General features: G+C 47.7%; 1 protein-coding gene across 4 annotated transcripts in view; it reads left to right on the top strand.

Moving 5' to 3' along the window:
* Positions 1 to 19,840, top strand: part of RBKS (ribokinase) — a 92,703-nt gene extending 72,863 nt beyond the window's left edge. For all 4 annotated transcript variants that reach the window (XM_073628777.1, XM_073628779.1, XM_073628776.1 and 1 more), the window contains exon 9: positions 19,496 to 19,840. In XM_073628777.1, coding sequence (XP_073484878.1) covers positions 19,496 to 19,672 — 177 coding nt within the window. In that variant the 3' untranslated portion in view covers positions 19,673 to 19,840. The remainder of the gene's footprint in view (positions 1 to 19,495) is intronic.
* Positions 19,841 to 20,944: the final 1,104 nt, after the last annotated feature.

The raw sequence follows: 20,944 nt of genomic DNA, 5'->3' as shown, positions 1-20,944 counted from the left end.
GGGATGGGACTGCCTGGGGGAGGAGACTGATTGCTGTTCCTAAGCAGTAGGAATAAAAGATCAGTCTCCTCACCCCTGACAGAATTGAGATCTGTCCGTTTACATTGAAAGACCTCTGTTCTGTCTCTCTCAGGAGCGATCTCGGGTGCCCGGCGGATATCACTACCACCGGCACACGCATCAGCTCCGTAGTCGCACCCCCTAGCGCTCTTAAAGCGGCCAACGTACAGCTACGCCGGCTCGCCCAGGGGAGCCAACCTGCCGCAGTATAACTGTGGCGGCTGGTCCTCAAGGGGTTAATATTTAGTTGGTGCATCAATTCTTCCAATGATTCTACCTTACCCGTCCAAATCAACAAAACATCGTCTATATACCTGAACCAGCACAGTGCCTGGTCCAGGCATCGGCTAAGTCTGTCATTGGAGAAGATCTCACGTTCCCACCCCCCCAGGTGCATATGGGGCACAACATGTACCAATGGCAACGCCCTGTTCCTGGAGGTAGTGGGACCCAAGGAAAGTGAACCATTTGTGTTTGAGGATATAAGAAGTTTCAACACGAAAGCATTGAAATCCCATTGTCTGTGATCTTGTTCCATTAGAAGTGTTTTTATGGTTTGTAAGCCTAAATCATATGGGATGCTAGCATATAGAGCCTCTACGTCGATAGTAACCAATAATGCATCAGGGGGAATGGTTAAAGCGGAATCCCATCCATAAAACAGTTTCATTTCCGGCACGTGCCATTGGTTGTGCTCTCAACCAAACGGTCAACCCATCCAATGGCCCATCCATAACTCATCACATGTGCAGCATCATGGCAGTTGTGGATTAAACAGAGGCAAAGATGGCAGCTTCCTTGGCTGAAAACGAAAGGGGGGTCCAAACGTTTGAGAAAATCTAAGGTAGGAGGGAAGTCTGGTAACATGGGGCCTATGGAAAAAAGTCCTTGAATCTGCTAGCATTTTCTGTAATCGATCCAATTCCTGACACTATTGGTCTCCCTGGTGGTGCCTCTAAGTTTTTGTGCATTTTTGGAATGGCATAAAATATGGCTTCTCTCGGAAAGGATATATTGAGATACTCCAATGTTTTTTTGTCAATTAGGGCATCCATATAGGCAGTATAGATGAGCTGTTTATATTCCTCTTCAAAATGGGAAGTGATTTCTGCTGTATTTGGTCAATACCACTTGCCATTGCTCAAAATGTTGAAACACATTGCTTGGGTCATTGTTGGGTCATTAGTGCTATATTCCCACCCTTATCTGAGGGTTTAATGACTGTATCTTGTCTTGAGTGTAATTGTGTTAAGGCTTGTTGTTGTTGGGTGGTATGATATTTTGTTTGTAACATGCTGTGATTTTTTAATGTAGACTATTAAAACATATTACTTTTATATGTGCCTTTAAAGTCCATTATTCTTATTCCTCAACTAGACTTCCACTTGATCCCTACCTGCAACCACTCGTTAACAACCTTTGGCTCATTCCTCGACTATGCTTCCTCTTGATCTCAATCCCTTGGTACCAACCTTTGTCTCGTTCCTCGACTACTCTTTCTCTTGATCTCAACCTGCAACCACTCATTACCAACCTTTGGCCTGTTCCTCCAATACACTTCCACTTGATCTCAACCTGCAACCACTTGTTACTGACCTTTGGCTTGTTTACTAACTACGCTTCTGTTTGATCCCTACCTGCTATATCTGCTACTGGACCCTGGCTTGCTCACCTCCTGGTGGGGGGATCCCGAGGATCACAACCTGGTACTAACATGCAGAAAAACCCATCCCCACCATCAGGAACTCTGGTGGTGGTTAGTGCTTAGATCCCGCACCTCGGGTAAGCACGCCTCATCTGCCAGGAAGACCTGCTTTAAATTCCTTGAGTAGGCTTCCGCTTGATCTCAACCTGCAATCACTTCTTACCAACCTTTGGCTCGTTCCTTGAATACGGTCCTGCTTGATCTCAACCTGCAACCACTTGTTACCAACCTTGGCTCATTCCTTGAATACGGTCCTGCTTGATCTCAACCTGGCTTGCTCACCTCCTGGTGGGGCGATCCTGAGGACCACAACCTGGTACTAACATGCAGAAAAACCCATCCCCACCATCAGAAGCTCTGGTGGTGGTTGGTGCTTAGATCCCGCACCTCGGGTGAGCCCACCTCATCTGCCAGGGAGACCTGCTTCTGTACTTATCCTGCTGGTTCGGTGGGAGCCTCTCTACTGCTATAGGTACTGGACTCTGAGCCTGACCCCTGACCTTCACACCTTGTGTTGTCAGCCTAAACAGGAAGGTAGGAGCTCCCAGAAATTCCTGGCAGCCTGAAGGGTATTTTTGAGGATTGCAGCATTTTTAAAGAGATAAAACGTGGAGGAAATGTTCACATATTGCAGAGATCTACTGAATATTTTTTATTTTTTTTTGCCCCAGACATGCACTTTAACAATCCTGTAGCCCACATCCATCTCACCTTTTGTACTGTGTATAGAGGAGATGTCACCCCGGGCACATGTATACACCACCCCAGATGTGAGATGTTTGTGGAGAAAGTGAGTAGACAATTAATCATCGATGAACTCTGGGGCGATAGCAAGCCGTGCCCAGATCTGCTTCTCCTTTGTTCCAATTTTGTGGTTTAACGGTTACGGCATCACCACCCCGGGGCCCCGTGACTCACCCCCCTGGTTTGTGTGGATCAGCAAGAAATCTCTCTCTGTGGTTTTTTCCCTGGTGTCTTTTTCGGATTGCTGCGTTTCATAATGGAATCAGCGCAGGTTGCGCAATGCGCACAATGGAGGCTTTTGTTTGATGTTCATTATCTGTGTAGCCCGGGAATGGATGGACGCAGATGGTGGGAGACGAGCTGACAGCCGAATTATGAGAGCTTGTAAATCCGGAGTGTTTTGTTATCGTCCATCCAACGGCGAGACGTCAGGTTACCAAACGCCACCGATTCCAGCCGCCTCCTCCGAATACCACCAAACCAGTTCACTGCTCCCACTTATCACTGGTCTATGAGTGGCAAAAAATAAAGTGGACCTAAATAAAAAAAAAAAAAAAAGCATAAATGTAATATATTGCAGCTTATCAATCCTTAAATGTGACGGCTGCATTCGTTTTCTTTTTTTAAGGCTTTTTTTTTTTTTCACTTTTTTTTTTTGATCCTGCCAGCAAGTCCGTTATTTTTCAGCTTCCTTTAACCCTTTCGCTGCCCAAGCCGTATGTTGTACAAACCTGACGGGGGGGGGGGGGTTCACACACAAGACTTCTGCCTGTCAGGTGGAGGCATTCCACCTGCTCCACACCTCCCCCCTGGTACTGGTCTCCTCCCATCCCCCGCGCGCGCATGTATTCATGGTGGGTGCCAGCGGGCTTACAGAGCTTCAGAGCCCGTACCGGAAATGGCGGCTCCCACTCAGATACACGGGAGTGACGTCATCGCGGCTCGTGAGGCGGGAAGTCAGACGGGGGGGAGGGACATGTCAGCCCACTCAGCGGTGACTTTACAGCACTGGAGGGCTTTGTTTCAAGGTGAGTATTTTATAATGTGCTAGTATGCGCTAGAGCGGCACGATTAATCGTTAAAAAATCGCGATCTCGATTCAAACCCCCCCTCACAATCTCTATGCAGAATTTCTCGATTCATTCATGTAACAAGTGTAGAGAGTTCTCTGCTTGGCTGTCAAAAGAAAAGAAAAAAAGTCTGCCAAGTTTCTGACAACATTGTCCAGGCTGATAGATAACTATAAACATTGTAACTTTTTGTTTCTTAAAGAGGAGTTCCACCCAGGGGGTCGGGTAAAAAAAAAAAAAATTAAAAGTCAGCAGCTACAAATACTGCAGCTGCTGACTTTTAATTGGACACTTACCTGTTCCAGGGTCCAGCGATGCGGGGGATCGAAGCCCCGCTCGTCTCCCCCCTCCGTTCAGCGGCGCCGGCATTGTAACTGTGGGCGCCGGGCTGTGGCTTCACAGCCTGGCACCCACTGCGCATGCGCGAGCGGCGCCGCGCGTCGTGATTGGCCGCTCAGTCACCTGGGACCTGTAATGGGTCCCAGATGATTGACAGCGGCGAGGGAGCAGAGCGGAGCCCTTCCTGTGCCGAGGGGGAAGTGATGTCACCAGCCCAGGCACTGGAAGGGGCAGACTACGAGGGACCACCTAGCAACAGGCATTTAGAGGTAAGTAAAAAAAAAAAAATATCCACATTTTTTTTTTTTTTTTTTTAAGGATTATTAATGTATTTTTGTTTTTTTGGGTGGAACCCAACTTTAAATCAAAGGAATGAACTTCGGTCTGTAAATGAGGGAAGTTTAACCACTTAAAGACTAAAACCTTTTTGAGACACGTGCTTCCTACAAAGTAAAAAATCAGTATTTTTTTGCTAGAAAATTACGTGGAACCCCCAAACATTTTATATATATATATATATATATATATATATATATAGTTTTAGCAGAGACCCTAGGGAATAAAATGGCGATTGTTGCAATATTTTATATCACACTGTATTTGCGCAGCGGTCTTTCAAACGTCGATTGTGATACACTTGTTACATATTGCCGCGCATGCCGGAGTGAGAGTGATTAATTATAGCGCCAGACCTCCCAGATAGCAAGGATAACTTGCTACAGATTTGTGGCAGCGTTGAACTGAAAGTCTTGTTAACTTGCTGCACATTTTCCCTGGCAAGTTGTAGACTTGCAGAGCACCTGAAGCACAAGTTCTTGTTCACACTTTTCCAATTTGCAGAAAATTAGCGTGGCAAGTCTCTAGCAAGAGCAAAGTTGCAGTGGTGAGTCTACAGCAAGAGCTCTGCAAGTCTACAGCATGAAAATTCTGCCACAGCGCCCCCCTGTGGTGGGAGGACTATAGCACACCATAACTGAACCAGAACTTGTAGCAGACTTGCAGAATGTTTGCAAACAAAGTTGATCTGGAGTCCTGCAATGCAGATTTGCTGCAATTGTGCAACAAACTTGTGAAGCCGGGAAAGTCTAGCAATAGCTTAACAAGTCATTTTCAAACTTGCAGCACAATTGCTCGCAATCTGGGCTCCTTCGTAACGCTAAACTGATGACCTATAGGGGGGCTTTTGAAGTGTTGCCTATAGAAAATATCGGGTACTGAAGTTTGTCGCCTTTTCACGGGCGCACACAAATTTAACCACTTCAGCTCCAGAAGATTTACCCCCCTTCCTGACCAGGATATTTTTTTTTTGCGCGATACAGCACTGCGTTGTTTTAACTGACAACTGCGCGGTCGTGCGACGCTGTACTCAAATAATTGATTGATTATTATCAGTTACAGGAATAGTTTTCCCCACAAATAGAGATTTCTTTTGGTGGTATTTGATCGCCTCTGCAGTTTTTATTTTTTGCGCTATAAACAAAAAAAGAGCGATAGTTTAAAAAAATATATATATATTATTTTTTTTTTTTTTACTTTCTGCTATAAAACACACTTATTAAATTTTTTTTAAAAAATCTATTTTTTTTCATCAATTTTGCCCAATATGAATTCTGCTGTAAATTTTTGGTAAAAAAAATCCCAATAAGTGTATATTGATTGGTTTTCACAGGAGTTATAAACTACAGGATATTTTTATGGATTTTTTTTGTTTATTTTTATTTTTTTACTAGTAATGCAACATTGCGGCGAACAAATCTGACACTAAGTGACACTTTTTGGGGACCAGTGACACCAATACAGTGATCAGTGCTAAAAAAAATGTACTGTCACTGTACTAATGACACTGGCAGGGAAGGGGTTAACATCAGGGGCGCTCAAAGGGTTAAATATTTTCCTAGGGAGTGCTTGCTAACTGTGTGGGGGGAGAGCTTTGACTGGGGGGAAGACAGAGATCCGTGTTCCTGCTTAGCAGAAACACAAGATCTCCATTTTCCCCTCTCACAGAACGGCGGTCTCCCTTGTTTACATAGGCAGACCACCATTCTGCCTCTCCTGAGAACGATCAGCGGGTCCCATCGGTCATTGCTCCTGCCAGACCTGGCGGCGCACCCCAGACCCTGGGCATGAAATCACATACAGGTACGCAATTTCACGCAGGAGGGCCGCCCTGCCGCTGTATATCTTCAGGGGGGCGGTCCTTAACAGGTTAAGGTTTGACATGTTGGGTATCTATTTACTCATCTTTTATATTTTACCAAAAATTCGAGTCGTTTATTGCGTTTCTTTGCCCTAAAATTCACCTTTAGTGTGTTTTTTTTAACTGAAATTTTGCGTTTCTTAGACCTTTCCGGTAATATCAAGTGACATACAAAATTGGAACTACCGCTATTTTATTCTCTGGGGCAGGGGGTCTCAAACTGGCGGCCCCTCCAGCTGTTGCGAAACGACAAATCCCATCATTCCTCTGCCTGTGGGAGTCGTGCTTGTACCTGTCAGTCTTGCAATGCCTCATGGGACTTGTAGTTTCACAACAGCTGGGGGGCCGTCAGTTTGAGACCCCTGCTCTAGGGTGTCTGCTTTCAGAAAACATATCATGTTTGGGGGTTTTATGTAATCTTCAGGCCTGAAATTATTTTTTAAACGTGTGTAAAAAAAAAAATGCCTCTGGCAGCGAAAGGGCCAGGAAAAAGTGACAGTTAGAGGGTTGAGGCAAACCACTTACCACTGACAGTTGTGCTTACAATGATCAGTTTTAGTTTATTTATGGAAAAACCTTTATCCCAAAAAGGAAAAAAAACTATTCCTGTAACTGATTATAACGTGGGAGCTGGAGTTCGTCTTCAGTTTTGTTAGTATATCTAAATCTGCTAGTCCATCTAGCACTCCCCTCCCCCTCCAGACTGACAATTCTGCTGTCCAAAGGTGCTGCTGTTCCCCCCCCCCCCCCCCAGTGCCCCTTCATCCAGAGTGGGGGGGGCGCTCTAATAGAGGAAGTGTGTTGCTGGTTGCTGGGGCATATCTTTATCTTTAAAGCGCCATTTTGGGCTAAATATAACCCCCTCTCACCTCCCTCCCCCCCTCCTCCAACCCATCCCACTAGTGTTTGTACTTCCTTTACCCGGTGAGGCCAAATATAATCACCTAAAGTTTAGGTAGAGTAAGGAGTGGTGTCCCCATTGTAAGATTTCTTCCTTATTCCTGTTCTGGTGACAACTCACATTTTTTTTTCTCATGGTGACAATTTATACCAGGGAAAATAGAGGGGAGGGGGGGGGGGGGTCTCCCCAGACAGCAGAAATCTTAACACTTCACCCGAGACTAAAAAAAAAAAAAAAAATGTCTTTAACACCCCCCCCTCCCGATATTTACAAATGTAATTCACTTTATGGTGGACCCGCCCTTTACTCCTGGAAATAGAAGAGGGCCCGAGTCCAACCTAGGATGTGGCAAGGACTGGGCATCTCTGGGGGCAGCGGTGGAGGTTGTGTCTCCTGGGCAGGCCGGATAGGGAGTTAGGAAGAATAGAGGCCGGACTGATGAAGGAACCAGCAGCAGGACTCCTAGCTGTGCCATAAAGCGTCTCTCTAACTTCTCCCCCCCGGACCACCCAGAAATAATTGCAGGCCTCATGGCAGCGCAGTCAGTGTCCTCTGCTGTAGATCCGCTCAATCAGTACGGCAGGCCGGAGCCCCGCCAGGCTGATGAAAAGTATTATTAAATCCGAGGAACGGGAGACCCGGCCTGTGGTCATAGAGCGCGGCCACACACAGCATCCACCGCCGCGTCACGTCTCCATGACAACCCAACCGCTTCATCAAATAATGCAACTCAGCCTGAAAGAGCCGAATGGCTTCGTCACCCCACCAGAAAACTGCAGGATGCCTCGTCCTCTTTCCTCCCTTCCTAACCTTCTTCTTTTCTCTCTTCCCTCCCTTCCTAACCCTCTTCTTTTCTCTCTTCCCTTCCTTCCCAACCTTCTTCTTTTCTCTCTTCCCTCCCTTCCTAACCCTCTTCTTTTCTCTCTTCCCTTCCTTCCCAACCTTCTTCTTTTCTCTCTTCCCTCCCTTCCTAACCCTCTTCTTTTCTCTCTTCCCTTCCTTCTTAACCTTCTTCTTTTCTCTCTTCCCTTCCTTCCTAACCCTCTTCTTTTCTCTCTTCCCTTCCTTCCCAACCTTCTTCTTTTTTCTCTTCCCTCCCTTCCTAACCCTCTTCTTTTCTCTCTTCCCTTCCTTCTTAACCTTCTTCTTTTCTCTCTTCCCTCCCTTCCTAACCCTCTTCTTTTCTCTCTTCCCTTCCTTCCTAACCTTCTTCTTTTCTCTCTTCCCTTCCTTCCCAAACTGCTTCTTTTCTCTCTTCCCTTCCTTCCTAACCCTCTTCTTTTCTCTCTTCCCTCCCTTCCTAACCTTCTTCTTTTCTCTCTTCCCTTCCTTCCTAACCTTCTTCTTTTCTCTCTTCCCTCCCTTCCTAACCACCTTCTTTTCTCTCTTCCCTTCCTTCCTAACCCTCTTCTTTTCTCTCTTCCCTTCCTTCCTAACCCTCTTCTTTTTTCTCTTCCCTTCCTTCCTAACCTACTTCTTTTCTCTCTTCCCTTCCTTCCTAACCCTCTTCTTTTCTCTCTTCCCTTCCTTCCTAACCTTCTTCTTTTCTCTCTTCCCTTCCTTCCTAACCTTCTTCTTTTCTCTCTTCCCTTCCTTCCTAACCCTCTTCTTTTCTCTCTTCCCTTCCTTCCTAACTTTCTTCTTTTCTCTCTTCCCTTCCTTCCTAACCTTCTTCTTTTCTCTCTTCCCTTCCTTCCTAACCTTCTTCTTTTCTCTCTTCCCTTCCTTCCTAACCCTCTTCTTTTCTCTCTTCCCTTCCTTCCTAACCCTCTTCTTTTCTCTCTTCCCTTCCTTCCTAACCTTCTTCTTTTCTCTCTTCCCTTCCTTCCTAACCTTCTTCTTTTCTCTCTTCCCTTCCTTCCTAACCCTCTTCTTTTCTCTCTTCCCTTCCTTCCTAACTGTCTTCTTTTCTGTCTTCCCTTCCTTCCTAACCTTCTTCTTTTCTCTCTTCCCTCCCTTCCTAACCTTCTTCTTTTCTCTCTTCCCTTCCTTTCTAACCCTCTTCTTTTCTCTCTTCCCTTCCTTCCTAACCTTCTTCTTTTCTCTCTTCCCTCCCTTCCTAACCTTCTTCTTTTCTCTCTTCCCTTCCTTCCTAACCCTCTTCTTTTCTCTCTTCCCTTCCTTCCTAACCTTCTTCTTTTCTCTCTTCCCTTCCTTCCTAACCTTCTTCTTTTCTCTCTTCCCTTCCTTCCTAACCTTCTTCTTTTCTCTCTTCCCTTCCTTCCTAACCTTCTTCTTTTCTCTCTTCCCTTCCTTCCTAACGTTCTTCTTTTCTCTCTTCCCTTCCTTCCTAACCTTCTTCTTTTCTCTCTTCCCTTCCTTCCTAACCTTCTTCTTTTCTCTCTTCCCTTCCTTCCTAACGTTCTTCTTTTCTCTCTTCCCTTCCTTCCCAACCTTCTTCTTTTCTCTCTTCCCTTCCTTCCTAACCCTCTTCTTTTCTCTCTTCCCTCCCTTCCTAACCTTCTTCTTTTCTCTCTTCCCTTCCTTCCTAACCTTCTTCTTTTCTCTCTTCCCTTCCTTCCTAACCCTCTTCTTTTCTCTCTTCCCTCCCTTCCTAACCTTCTTCTTTTCTCTCTTCCCTTCCTTCCTAACCTTCTTCTTTTCTCTCTTCCCTTCCTTCCTAACGTTCTTCTTTTCTCTCTTCCCTTCCTTCCCAACCTTCTTCTTTTCTCTCTTCCCTTCCTTCCTAACCCTCTTCTTTTCTCTCTTCCCTTCCTTCCTAACCCTCTTCTTTTCTCTCTTCCCTCCCTTCCTAACCTTCTTCTTTTCTCTCTTCCCTTCCTTCCTAACCTTCTTCTTTTCTCTCTTCCCTCCCTTCCTAACATTCTTCTTTTCTCTCTTCCCTTCCTTCCTAACCTTCTTCTTTTCTCTCTTCCCTTCCTTCTTTCCTCTTTCTTTCTCTCCTTCCTTCCCTTCATTCATTTTTCTTTCTTTCTGTTTAGCGCTTCTCTTCTCTCTGTTTCTTTCTTTACCTCTCTAATAGCGTGTACACACGGTCGGACTTTTCGGCTACAAAAGTCCGACAGCCCGTCCGACAGACTTTCGACGGACTTTTGGCGGGTTTGCGGCAGACTTTCTTACGAACGGACTTGCCTACATACGATCACACAAATGTCGGACGGATTGGTATGTGATGACGTACACCGGACTAAAATAAGGAAGTTGATAGCCAGTAGCCAATAGCTGCCCTAGCGTGGGTTTTTGTCCGTCGGACCAGCATACAGACGAGCGGATTTCTGGTTACGACGTATATATTTGAAGCATGTTCCAAATCTAAAGTCCGTCAGATTTGCGGCTGGAAAAGTCCGCTGAAGGTCCGGATTGTCAGCCGTATTTTGTCCGTCGGCGTCCGTCGGACTTTTGTAGACGAAAAGTCCGACCGTGTGTACGCGGCATTACTCTTGGTTCTTGTTGCTTTTTGCTCTCTTTCTCACTCTCATTCTCTTCTTTTTTTTGCTTTTTCATTTCTCTCCCCCCTCGTTCCTCTCTCTCTCTCTCTACACAGCACAGCCCCCCCCCCCCAGTACACAGCCCTCCCTGTACACATCCCCCCTCCCTGTACACAGCACAGCCCCCCCCCCAGTACACAGCCCTCCCTGTACACATCCCCCCTCCCTGTACACATCCCCCCTCCCTGTACACAGCACAGCCCCCTGTTCACCCCCCCCCCCCCCTGTACACAGCTGTCACACACATCTGCTGCTGACAGTACCAGTTATATGAACATTGGGCCCCTAAATACAGCAACACAGCCAAAGGATTCTAGTATAGATGACAAGGGAACCTGAGGGGTCAGCCACTACTGAGCTTTCACACAATGCTTGTTGCCCGGCTGTCATGCTGATCCAGTGACTTCAGTAGTCTAAGGCCTTGTTCCCACAGGCTCCAAATTGTAGAAGATACTCTCTTTCTCTCTTCTTTCTTTCTTACATAGTTTGAAACGATCGATGCTCCCCGCTGAGACCACCGCCTGTGGAAGGGAATTCCACATCCTTGTCACTCTTACAGTAAAGAACCCTCTACGTAGTTTAAGGTTAAACCTCTTTTATTCTAATTGTAATGAGTGGCCACGAGTCTTGTTAAACTCCCTTCCGCAAAAAAGTTTTCTCCCTATTTTGGGGTCACCAGTCCGGTATTTCTCTATTGTGGGGTCACCAGTCCGGTATTTATATATTGTGGGGTCACCAGTCCGGTATTTATACATTGAAATCATTTCCCCTCTCAAGCGTCTCTTCTCCAGAGAGAATAAGTTCAGAGCTCACAACCTTTCCTCATAACTAATATCCTCCAGACCCTTTATTAGCTTTGTTGTCCTTCTTTGTACTCGCTCCATTTCCAGTACATCCTTCCTGATGACTGGTGTCCAGAACTGGACAGCATACTCCAGGTGCGGCCGGACCAGAGTCTTGTAGAGCGGGAGAATTATCGTTTTATCTCTGGAGTTGATCCCTCTTTTTAATGCCAATATTCTGTTTGCTTTGTTAGCAGCAGCTTGGCATTGCATGTCATTGCTGAGCCTATCATCTACTAGGACCCCCAGGTCCTTTTCCATCCTAGATCCCCCCCAGAGGTTCTCCCCCCAGTCTATAGATTGCATTCAGATTTTTACCACCCAAATGCATTATTTTACATTTTTCTACATTGAACCTCATTTGCCATGTAGTTGCCCCTCCCCCATTCATTTGTTCAGGTCTTTTTGCAAGGTTTCCACATCCTGCGGAGAAGTTATTGCCCTGCTTAGCTTAGTATTGTCCACAAATACAGAGATTGAACTGTTTATCCCATCCTCCAGATCGTTTATGAACAAATTAAATAGGATTGGTCCCAGCACAGAACCCTGGGGGACCCCACTACCCACCCCTGACCATTCTGAGTACTCCCCATTTATCACCACCCTCTGAACTCGCCCTTGTAGCCAGTTTTCAATCCATGTACTCACCCTATGGTCCATGCCAACGCACCTTATTTTGTACAGTAAACGTTTATGGGGAACTGTGTCAAATGCTTTTGCAAAATCCAGATACACCACGTCTACGGGCCTTCCTTTATCTAGATGGCAACTCACCTCCTCATAGAAGGTTAATAGATTGGTTTGGCAAGAACGATTCTTCATGAATCCATGCTGATTACTGCTAATGATATCATTCTTATTACTAAAATCTTGTATATAGTCCCTTATTATCCCCTCCAAGAGTTTACATACTATTGATGTTAGGCTAACTGGTCTGTAATTCACCTCCTCATAGAAGGTTTCTCTCTCTTTCTCTCTCTCCCTTTCTTTCTTTCTCCTTTCTTTCTCTTTTTTTTTTCTTTCTTTTTTACTTGCTTGCTCTCTTTCATCCAGTGCCCAGGGCAAGTATTCGGAATAGTGCACCCCTCCCCCACTATTAATAGATGCTTTAGAATGGGTGTACCACCCTGCGTCTATTCCTTGCTTCACTGCGCCCGGGGCAACTGACCCTCCTGCCCACCCCTTGTCCAGGCCCTGAGCCAGGGACTGTCAGACTGGGAAGAAAAAGAGCTAAGATGATGCTGGGCGTCCTCCAGCCAGGAAATGAGGCAGGCTGTGACTTGCAGCAGCTTCTATTGCACATTATAAGAAGCTCACAGTGTGCAGTGAAATCAGGGGAAGCCATTTCAGTCCAGGAGAGAAGCCAGTACACCTGTGCAAGTCTGAAGGGAAGGCTGGAGGTTGGATTCAAAGGGGGGGGGGGGGGGGGGTTCTGTAGTCCAGCAGAGGAGACCTGTGCTCCTGACGGAGACATTAAACCTGGGCAGGTCCATCATCAGGAACCCAGTGTAATAATGTGCATCTGATACTGGAACCAGAGGAAGTGGCTGGACGAGGCTGCAGGAGATCAGCAACATTGAGATACAGAGAAACAAAACATCAAAAAGGAAAAAAAAAAAGAAACATTGAAAAAAAGGAGAAAAGAGTAACATTGTAGTACAAAGTGATCAGTGAAGTAAATAATATCCAGTTGGGGTTTAGATCTACAATTTCATCACCGACCACAAATTCTTCTCATCGCCGTACGATGGTGTCACCGGAGTTCATCTGCTCGCGGTGAACGGGCGGGATGAACTTTCTCTAGAATTTGTAATAGAATTCTGCTCATTGGTGGGTTTATGTGTAGGGGGACCGACCATCCCCCGCAGGTATTTGGAATTGATTCCCGGCCATGTGGGGTACATCTGGGCCAACATGTTCACCATTAATGATCATTTTCCTCCTAACCACAAATGGAGGAGAGTTTTGGGAAAGAATGCGCCTGCAGACTTGGCCCTTTGAAGTCTTGTTGGGGTGGTGAATGGGGGGGGATTATGACTGCAAGGTGTGTCATGGCCCAGGAATGTCGGGGTTAATCGTTGACCCTTGACTTCCCAGCTGACTCACTCTTCAGTCTCTCGGGAGGTGAGCCGGGCGATGTCGGTTCCCACAGAGGTCCCACCACCTATGGTGGCACAAGGCAAAAGGGAGAGAATTTTGGCGCCCCCTATAGTCCATGGACAGGTTATCACCAGCAGATGGCAATACCCCAAGTCTTATCTCCAACCACTGAATGTGGAGCCAAAGCCGCAGTGCAGGCGTGAGTCGCCCGGACACGTCTTCCTGCTGAGTCTCATCCACAGGCCATTTATAAAGTCAGGCTGCTGCGTACTTTCAGTGTGAACTCATCCTGAGCTGAATATTTCAAGAAATGTTAACTCTTTGCTGTTCCATGTTTCCATAATAGCATGGCTTACAGTGATTGTAGCTATATTAGCGCACGTGCAACAACACAGTGTTGGCCATGATACATTATTGGCACTAACAGTTAGATTTTTAGGACAAGCCTTCAGGGTGTGTCCCCTTCTTTAATGTCACCGCTGTCTCCGCCCCTTTTGTTACCTGGTTACATCAGGGTTTCCTAGGGACGCAGCGGGTGCCAGCACCTGCTGCTTCCTTAACAACCATTCACAGTGGGATGCTGTCATATATATAAGAGATAGAAATACCACTTCTGTATATCGTTTTTGGCTCCCACCAAGAGGGAGCTCAACAGGGGCCAAAGTTCTGTCTGAACCTAAGTATGGACCAAACCATTGGCTCATTCCTAATCCTGAAGGTTTCCCTTCAAGGGTGCCATCAACTGCTTGGGAATGTAAAGGGAATGCATTCAGCTGTTGCTGAACTACAAGTCCCATCATTCCTCTGCCACTGGGAGTCTTGCTTGTACTGTAGCTGTCAGAGTCTTGCAGTGCCTCATGGGACTTGTAGTTCTGCAACGGCGGAAGGGTTGAAGATGATCAGAGACTGCAGACATAGTACAGCAGATGATCAGAGACTGCAGACATGGTACAGGAGATGATCAGAGACTGCAGACATAATACAGGAGATGATCAGAGACTGCAGACATAGTACAGGAGATGATCAGAGACTGCAGACATAATACAGGAGATGATCAGAGACTGCAGACATAGTACAGGAGATGATCAAAGACTGCAGACATAATACAGGAGATGATCAGAGACTGCAGACACAGTACAGGAGATGATCAGAGACTGCAGACATAGTACAGGAGATGATCAGAGACTGCAGATATAATACAGGAGATGATCAGAGACTGCAGACATAGTACAGGAGATGGTCAGAGACTGCAGACATAGTACAGGAGATGGTCAGAGACTGCAGACATAGTACAGGAGATGATCAGAGACTGCAGACATAGTACAGGAGATGGTCAGAGACTGCAGACATAGTACAGGAGATGGTCAGAGACTGCAGACATAATACAGGAGATGGTCAGAGACTGCAGACATAATACAGGAGATGATCAGAGACTGCAGACATAGTACAGGAGATGATCAGAGACTGCAGACATAATACAGGAGATGATCAGAGACTGCAGACATAGTACAGGAGATGATCAGAGACTGCAGACATAGTACAGGAGATGATCAGAGACTGCAGACATAATACAGGAGATGATCAGAGACTGCAGACATAATACAGGAGATGATCAGAGACTGCAGACATAATACAGGAGATGATCAGAGACTGCAGACATAGTACAGGAGATGGTCAGAGACTGCAGACATAGTACAGGAGATGGTCAGAGACTGCAGACATAGTACAGGAGATGATCAGAGACTGCAGACATAGTACAGGAGATGGTCAGAGACTGCAGACATAGTACAGGAGATGATCAGAGACTGCAGACATAATACAGGAGATGATCAGAGACTGCAGATATAATACAGGAGATGATCAGAGACTGCAGACATAATACAGGAGATGATCAGAGACTGCAGACATAGTACAGGAGATGATCAGAGACTGCAGACATAATACAGGAGATGGTCAGAGACTGCAGACATAATACAGGAGATGGTCAGAGACTGCAGACATAATACAGGAGATGGTCAGAGACATGATACAAGAAAACCATTTGTCATCTTCTAACCTCCTGAATATTTCAGCAGACATTCTCACTCAAAATTTCTAGAACATTCCGCATCCTCTGGACTGGCAGCGCTGCCAACAGGAAACATATTTCCACAATGGAGATCAGGGGGCACGGGCTGTGGGGAGGCAGATCTTCCGTCCAGGGAGAGTTTTGCTTGTGAGGTGGAAATCACATTAATAAATAGCGTCTAGACGTAGATTTATAGGAACGCGGAGAACAATGCGGAGCGGTGCCGTCCGGGTTATTTTTACAGCATTTAACGAGCGTACTTGGCTCAGGTCCTGCCTATCGGTGCCCGGCCAGCTCCGGCCAAGCCATCAAATCCTGTTTTCACCGTCTTCAATTCCCATCTGCAAGGAGCAGAGGTCTGAATAACACAAGGAAGCCCCAATGAATTTTAACCCCGTGTGTCAGAACCCCCTGAGTGCACTGCGATGACGTGCTGCCTCCCGGCTCCTAAGTGAGCATAACAGGACTGAGCATTCCTCTTCAGGCACATTTGCTTGGGATCCTGCGCCATCCTGGAAGGGCTGACCGGCAACTTTTGGCCCAGGGGGCAAGTACAACCCAGAGGCCCATGGAGCAGCGACTTGGCCCCCCTCCCGCTCTCCCTCTTTCCTCCCGACCCCCATCCCAGGCTGAAGCTCCGCTCCAGGTACTATCTGCACACCAGGTGGGTCAGGCTGGACCGACTCCGGGTTCCCAAACTGGCCAGCAGCGGGTGGCTTGGTCGGAGGTTGGCGGGGGGGGGGGGGGGAGCCTCTGCTCGGGCACGGCGCCCACCATCAGTCCAGGATTGCGCTCTGTCCTCGTCCTGCACTCGGTAGGACACTGGCAGGGACTTTTTACCCCTCTTCACCAAGAAGCCTTTAGGCATGTCTGCGAGGGAAGCGTTGCGGCCAGAGGCGTAACTAGTTCCTTCAGAGCCCCGGTACAAAAAAACATGAAGGGCCCCCTGACCCAAGCTTGGGGCCCTTCCCTCTGAGCTCAGGGACCTTTACTCCTGTCCTGGCCCTGCAGTAGGACCCTTTCACATGTTCTGCATCGGGCCCCCTTCCTGCCCTTACATTAGAATCCCCCCTTACATCAGAGTTCCCAGAGCCCCATTTACATCAGAGATCCCCTACATTAGGGTCCACAGAGTTCCCCGTTACATCAGAGTTCCCAGAGCCCCATTTACATCAGAGTTCCCTTTATAGTACATCAGAGTCTGCAGGGTTTGTCTTACAGTGCAAGGGGGAACTCTGTGGACCCTGATGTAAAGGGGAACTCTGTGGACCCTGATGTAAAGGGGAACTCTGTGGACCCTGATGTAAAGGGGAATTCTGTGGACCCTGATGTAAGGGGAATGTTGCAAACTCTGGTGTAAAGGGAAACTCTGATGTAAGAGGTCCCCCCCCCCCTCTTTACATAAGTGTTTGCAGAGTCCCTCCTTACCTCAGAGTCTGCAAAGTTTTCCCTTGCACTGTAAGGGTGAACTCTGCTGACTCTGATATAAGGGGGGATGCTGGGAATTCTGTCTTACATCAGAGCTCCCCTACATTAGGGTCCACAGAGTTCCCCATTACATCAGAGTTCCCAGAGCCCCATTTACATCAGAGCTCCCCTACATTAGGGTCCACAGAGCCCCATTTACATCAGAGTCTGCAGGGTTTGCCTTATTGTGTAAGGGGGAACTCTGTGGACCCTAGTGTAGGGGAGCTCTGATGTAAATGGGGCTCTGGGAACTCTGATGTAACGGGGAACTCTGTGGACCCTGATGTAAAGGGGAACTTTTTGGACCCTGATGTAAGGGGAATGTTGCAAACTCTGATGTAAAGGGAAACTCTGATGTAAAGGGAAACTCTGATGTAAGAGGTTTTCTGGTCACCAGAGCCCCCCCCCCCCTTACATAAGAGTTTGCAGAGTCCCTCCTTACCTCTGAGTCTGCAAAGTTTCCCCTTGTACTGTGAGGGTGAACTCTGCTGACTCTGATATAAGGAGGCATGCTGGGAATTCTCTCTTACACCAGGGTTCCCCTTTTCACCAGAGTCTGCACGGTGAATACACTAAGGTAAAGGGGTTCACTGATGTAAGAGGGGGGTGAGGACACTGATATAAGGGGGGACCTTTATATCAGTGCCCCCCTTTTACCAAGGGTCTCCACTCCCCCTTATATCAGTGAACCCCAATAGAGAGAGAGAGAGTGACTGACTGCCCTACATTGCTGTCACACTCTGACCTCCTGTAATTGCCTGCAGGCTTTGGTCCTCCTCTCTCCCTCCTTGCAGTCGCTGTCAAAAGGAAAGGCGCTCAACGCCATGACATCACCGCACACACTTGTCCACGAGCTTCCCCCCGTGTACCTGACCAGCAGTGCCCTCTCCCCCTCCCAGCTGAGACCGAGCTGAGCTCAGCCGAATATCGATCAGCCAGCTCCAGAGTTAGTGATTGGCTGAGCTCAGCTCGGTTTGGGGGGGCAGCCACCTGGTCAGGTGTGCAAAGAGGGGCCGCAGGGAAGCTCAGAGACAAGTGGACTTCTTATGGGCACTTTTCCTAAGGACAGCAGAAAAGTGCCCTTTTTTTTCTGCCCCGTGACAGAGCTGACCCCTACAGGAAGCTGCTGGACACTGAGACTTCTTTCTTTTTTTACTGAATGTGTTTTATTTTTGGGAGGGAGGGGGTTGAGGCAGCAATGTAAGTGGGTCCAGTGATGGGACAAGGGCATCTAAGGCCCAGGGCGAACATGCCAAACTGCCTCCCCCCCCCAAGTATGAGCATTATGTGTCAGCAAAAATCCCCCACAAAAACACTGAGCACTAATCTGCAGGCGGCTTACCCCCTCCCACTACAAATCTGCCCCCCTGTGCTGAGTTCTCAGGTCTGTACACCCGCTGTGCCCATTATGAGGGGTTCCCACCATCCCTGTACTGAGTTCCCAGGTCTGTACACCCACTGTGCCCATTATGAGAGGTTCCCACCATCCCTGTGCTGATTTCCCGGGTCTGTACACCCGCTGTGCCCATTATGAGGGGTTCTCACCATCCCTGTGCTGAGTTCCCGGGTCTGTACACCTGCTGTGCCCATTATGAGGGGTTCTCACCATCCCTGTGCTGAGTTCCCGGGTCTGTACACCCGCTGTGCCCATTATGAGGGGTTCCCACCATCCCTGTGCTGAGTTCCCGGGTCTGTACACCCGCTGTGCCCATTATGAGGGGTTCCCACCATCCCTGTGCTGATTTCCCGGGTCTGTACACCCGCTGTGCCCATTATGAGGAGTTCCCACCATCCCAGTGCTGATTTCCCGGGTCTGTACACCCGCTGTGCCCATTATGAGGGGTTCCCACCATCCCTGTGCTGAGTTCCCGGGTCTGTACACCCGCTGTGCCCATTATGAGGGGTTCCCACCATCCCTGTGCTGAGTTCCCGGTCTGTACACCCGCTGTGCCCATTATGAGAGGTTCCCACCATCCCTGTGCTGAGTTCCCGGGTCTGTACACCCGCTGTGCCCATTATGAGGGGTTCCCACCATCCCTGTGCTGAGTTCCCGGTCTGTATACCCGCTGTGCCCATTATGAGGGGTTCTCACCATCCCTGTGCTGAGTTCTCGGGTCTGTACACCCGCTGTGCCCATTATGAGGGGTTCTCACCATCCCTGTGCTGAGTTCTCGGGTCTGTACACCCGATGTGCCCATTATGAGGGGTTCCCACCATCCCTGTGCTGAGTTCTCGGGTCTGTACACCCGCTGTGCCCATTATGAGGGGTTCTCACCATCCCTGTGCTGAGTTCCCGGGTCTGTACACCCGCTGTGCCCATTATGAGGGGTTCCCACCATGAAAGCTTCATGCAGATAGTGGGCGGGTCCTGGGAATGTCAGTATGCAGGCTCTGGCTCACGATTGGCAGTGGGCTTCCTAATGTCCATTGATCATCTCACTTGTTACAATGTGTACTGTACCTTTAACATGAAATCACTTGTATCTTTAGCTGGACCCTTCTGTATATTATAATGACCCCGCACCTCCCCCTGTGACCCCTCTTTCCTTCTAGGGGGCCGGAGACAGCTTTATTGGGGCGCTGGCTTTCTACCTCGCCCATTCTCCTCATCTCAGCATCGAAGAAATGGTGAAGAGGTCAAACCACATTGCGTCAGTGAGCGTCCAGTCCGCAGGAACGCAGACATCCTATCCGTACAGGAAGGACCTTCCTCAGGATATCTTCTCTTAGAGGAAACCGTTGTCTCTTCTCCACACCGACTCCGAAAATGGACTTATTATTATATGGTAACCTGAAATGACCCCTTTATTGTATACCATGCTGCCTTCTACGGAACGCTCACACACAGGTCTGGGATTGTTTTATCAGATATTAAAGAGTCAATTCACAAAGCTGGAACACTGGGATGAGGTTCCTTATCTTCGAAAGAGTCCAAAAAGATTACAAAATTACTATCACATGATTTAAAATAACGATCCTTATCTTTGTGTAAACCTTCATGAACTGAGCCTACCATGTAGTTCTTTTCTGTTTACTGCAGGTGATTATGATTTGTCTTCTGAAATGGGGACCATATAGTGGAAGGTTTGTGGACAGCTGACCATCACACCCACATGAGCTTGTTGGACATCCCATTCCAGACCATAGCCATTAATATGGGGCCCCCCCCCTCCTATGGCCATTAGTATAAAGTTGCCCACCCTTCCCTCGTGGCCATTAATATGGAGCTCCCCCCCCCATGGCCATTAGTATAAAGTTGCCCACCCTTTCCTCGTGGCCATTAATATGGCGGTGGCTTCCTTTTTGGCCTTTAACATCCTCCACTCTTCTGGGAAGGCCTTCCACAAGATTATGGAGGGTGTCTGTGAGGATTTGTGCCCATTTGTGAGGTCAGGTACTGATGTTGGATGAGAAAACCTGGTTTGCATGTCAGGCCCACGTTGGGCACCCAAAAAAAATAAAGACCTGGCTTGCAGTAGAAGTTGCAGTTCATCCCAAAGGTATTAATTGAGGTCAGGGCTCTGTGCAGGACACTCTAGTTCAGGGATATGCAATTAGCGGACCTCCAGCTGTTACAGAACTACAAGTCCCATGACACATAGCAAGACTCTGACAGCCACAAGCATTACACCCAGAGGCAGAGCATGATGGGACTTGTAGTTTTGCAACAGCTGGAGGTCCACTAATTGCATATCCCTGCTCTAGTTCCTCCACACCAAACTGGTCACCCCATGTCTTTATGGAGTTGCCCCCATCTCCCCAAATCCATTATTATGGAGTTGCCCACTATGTGACTATAATACCCTCCACTCTTCTGGTAAATCTTTTGTCCTATCTATGAGGTCAGGTAATGATGTTGGGGGAGAAGACCTGCCTTACATGTTGGGCCTCACGTTGGGCACCTAAAAAAAAAAGTCCTGGCATGATCAACATTTCAATTCATCCCAATGGTGTTCAGTAGGGTTGAGGTCAGGGCTCTGTGAAGAACACTCAAGTTCCTTC

This window comes from Aquarana catesbeiana, linkage group LG04 (assembly GCF_042186555.1).
Source record: "Aquarana catesbeiana isolate 2022-GZ linkage group LG04, ASM4218655v1, whole genome shotgun sequence".
In the NCBI taxonomy this organism is placed as follows: domain Eukaryota; kingdom Metazoa; phylum Chordata; class Amphibia; order Anura; family Ranidae; genus Aquarana; species Aquarana catesbeiana.
The sequence above is the reverse complement of the archived record's forward strand: the minus strand, read 5'-3'. Positions and strand labels throughout refer to the sequence as shown.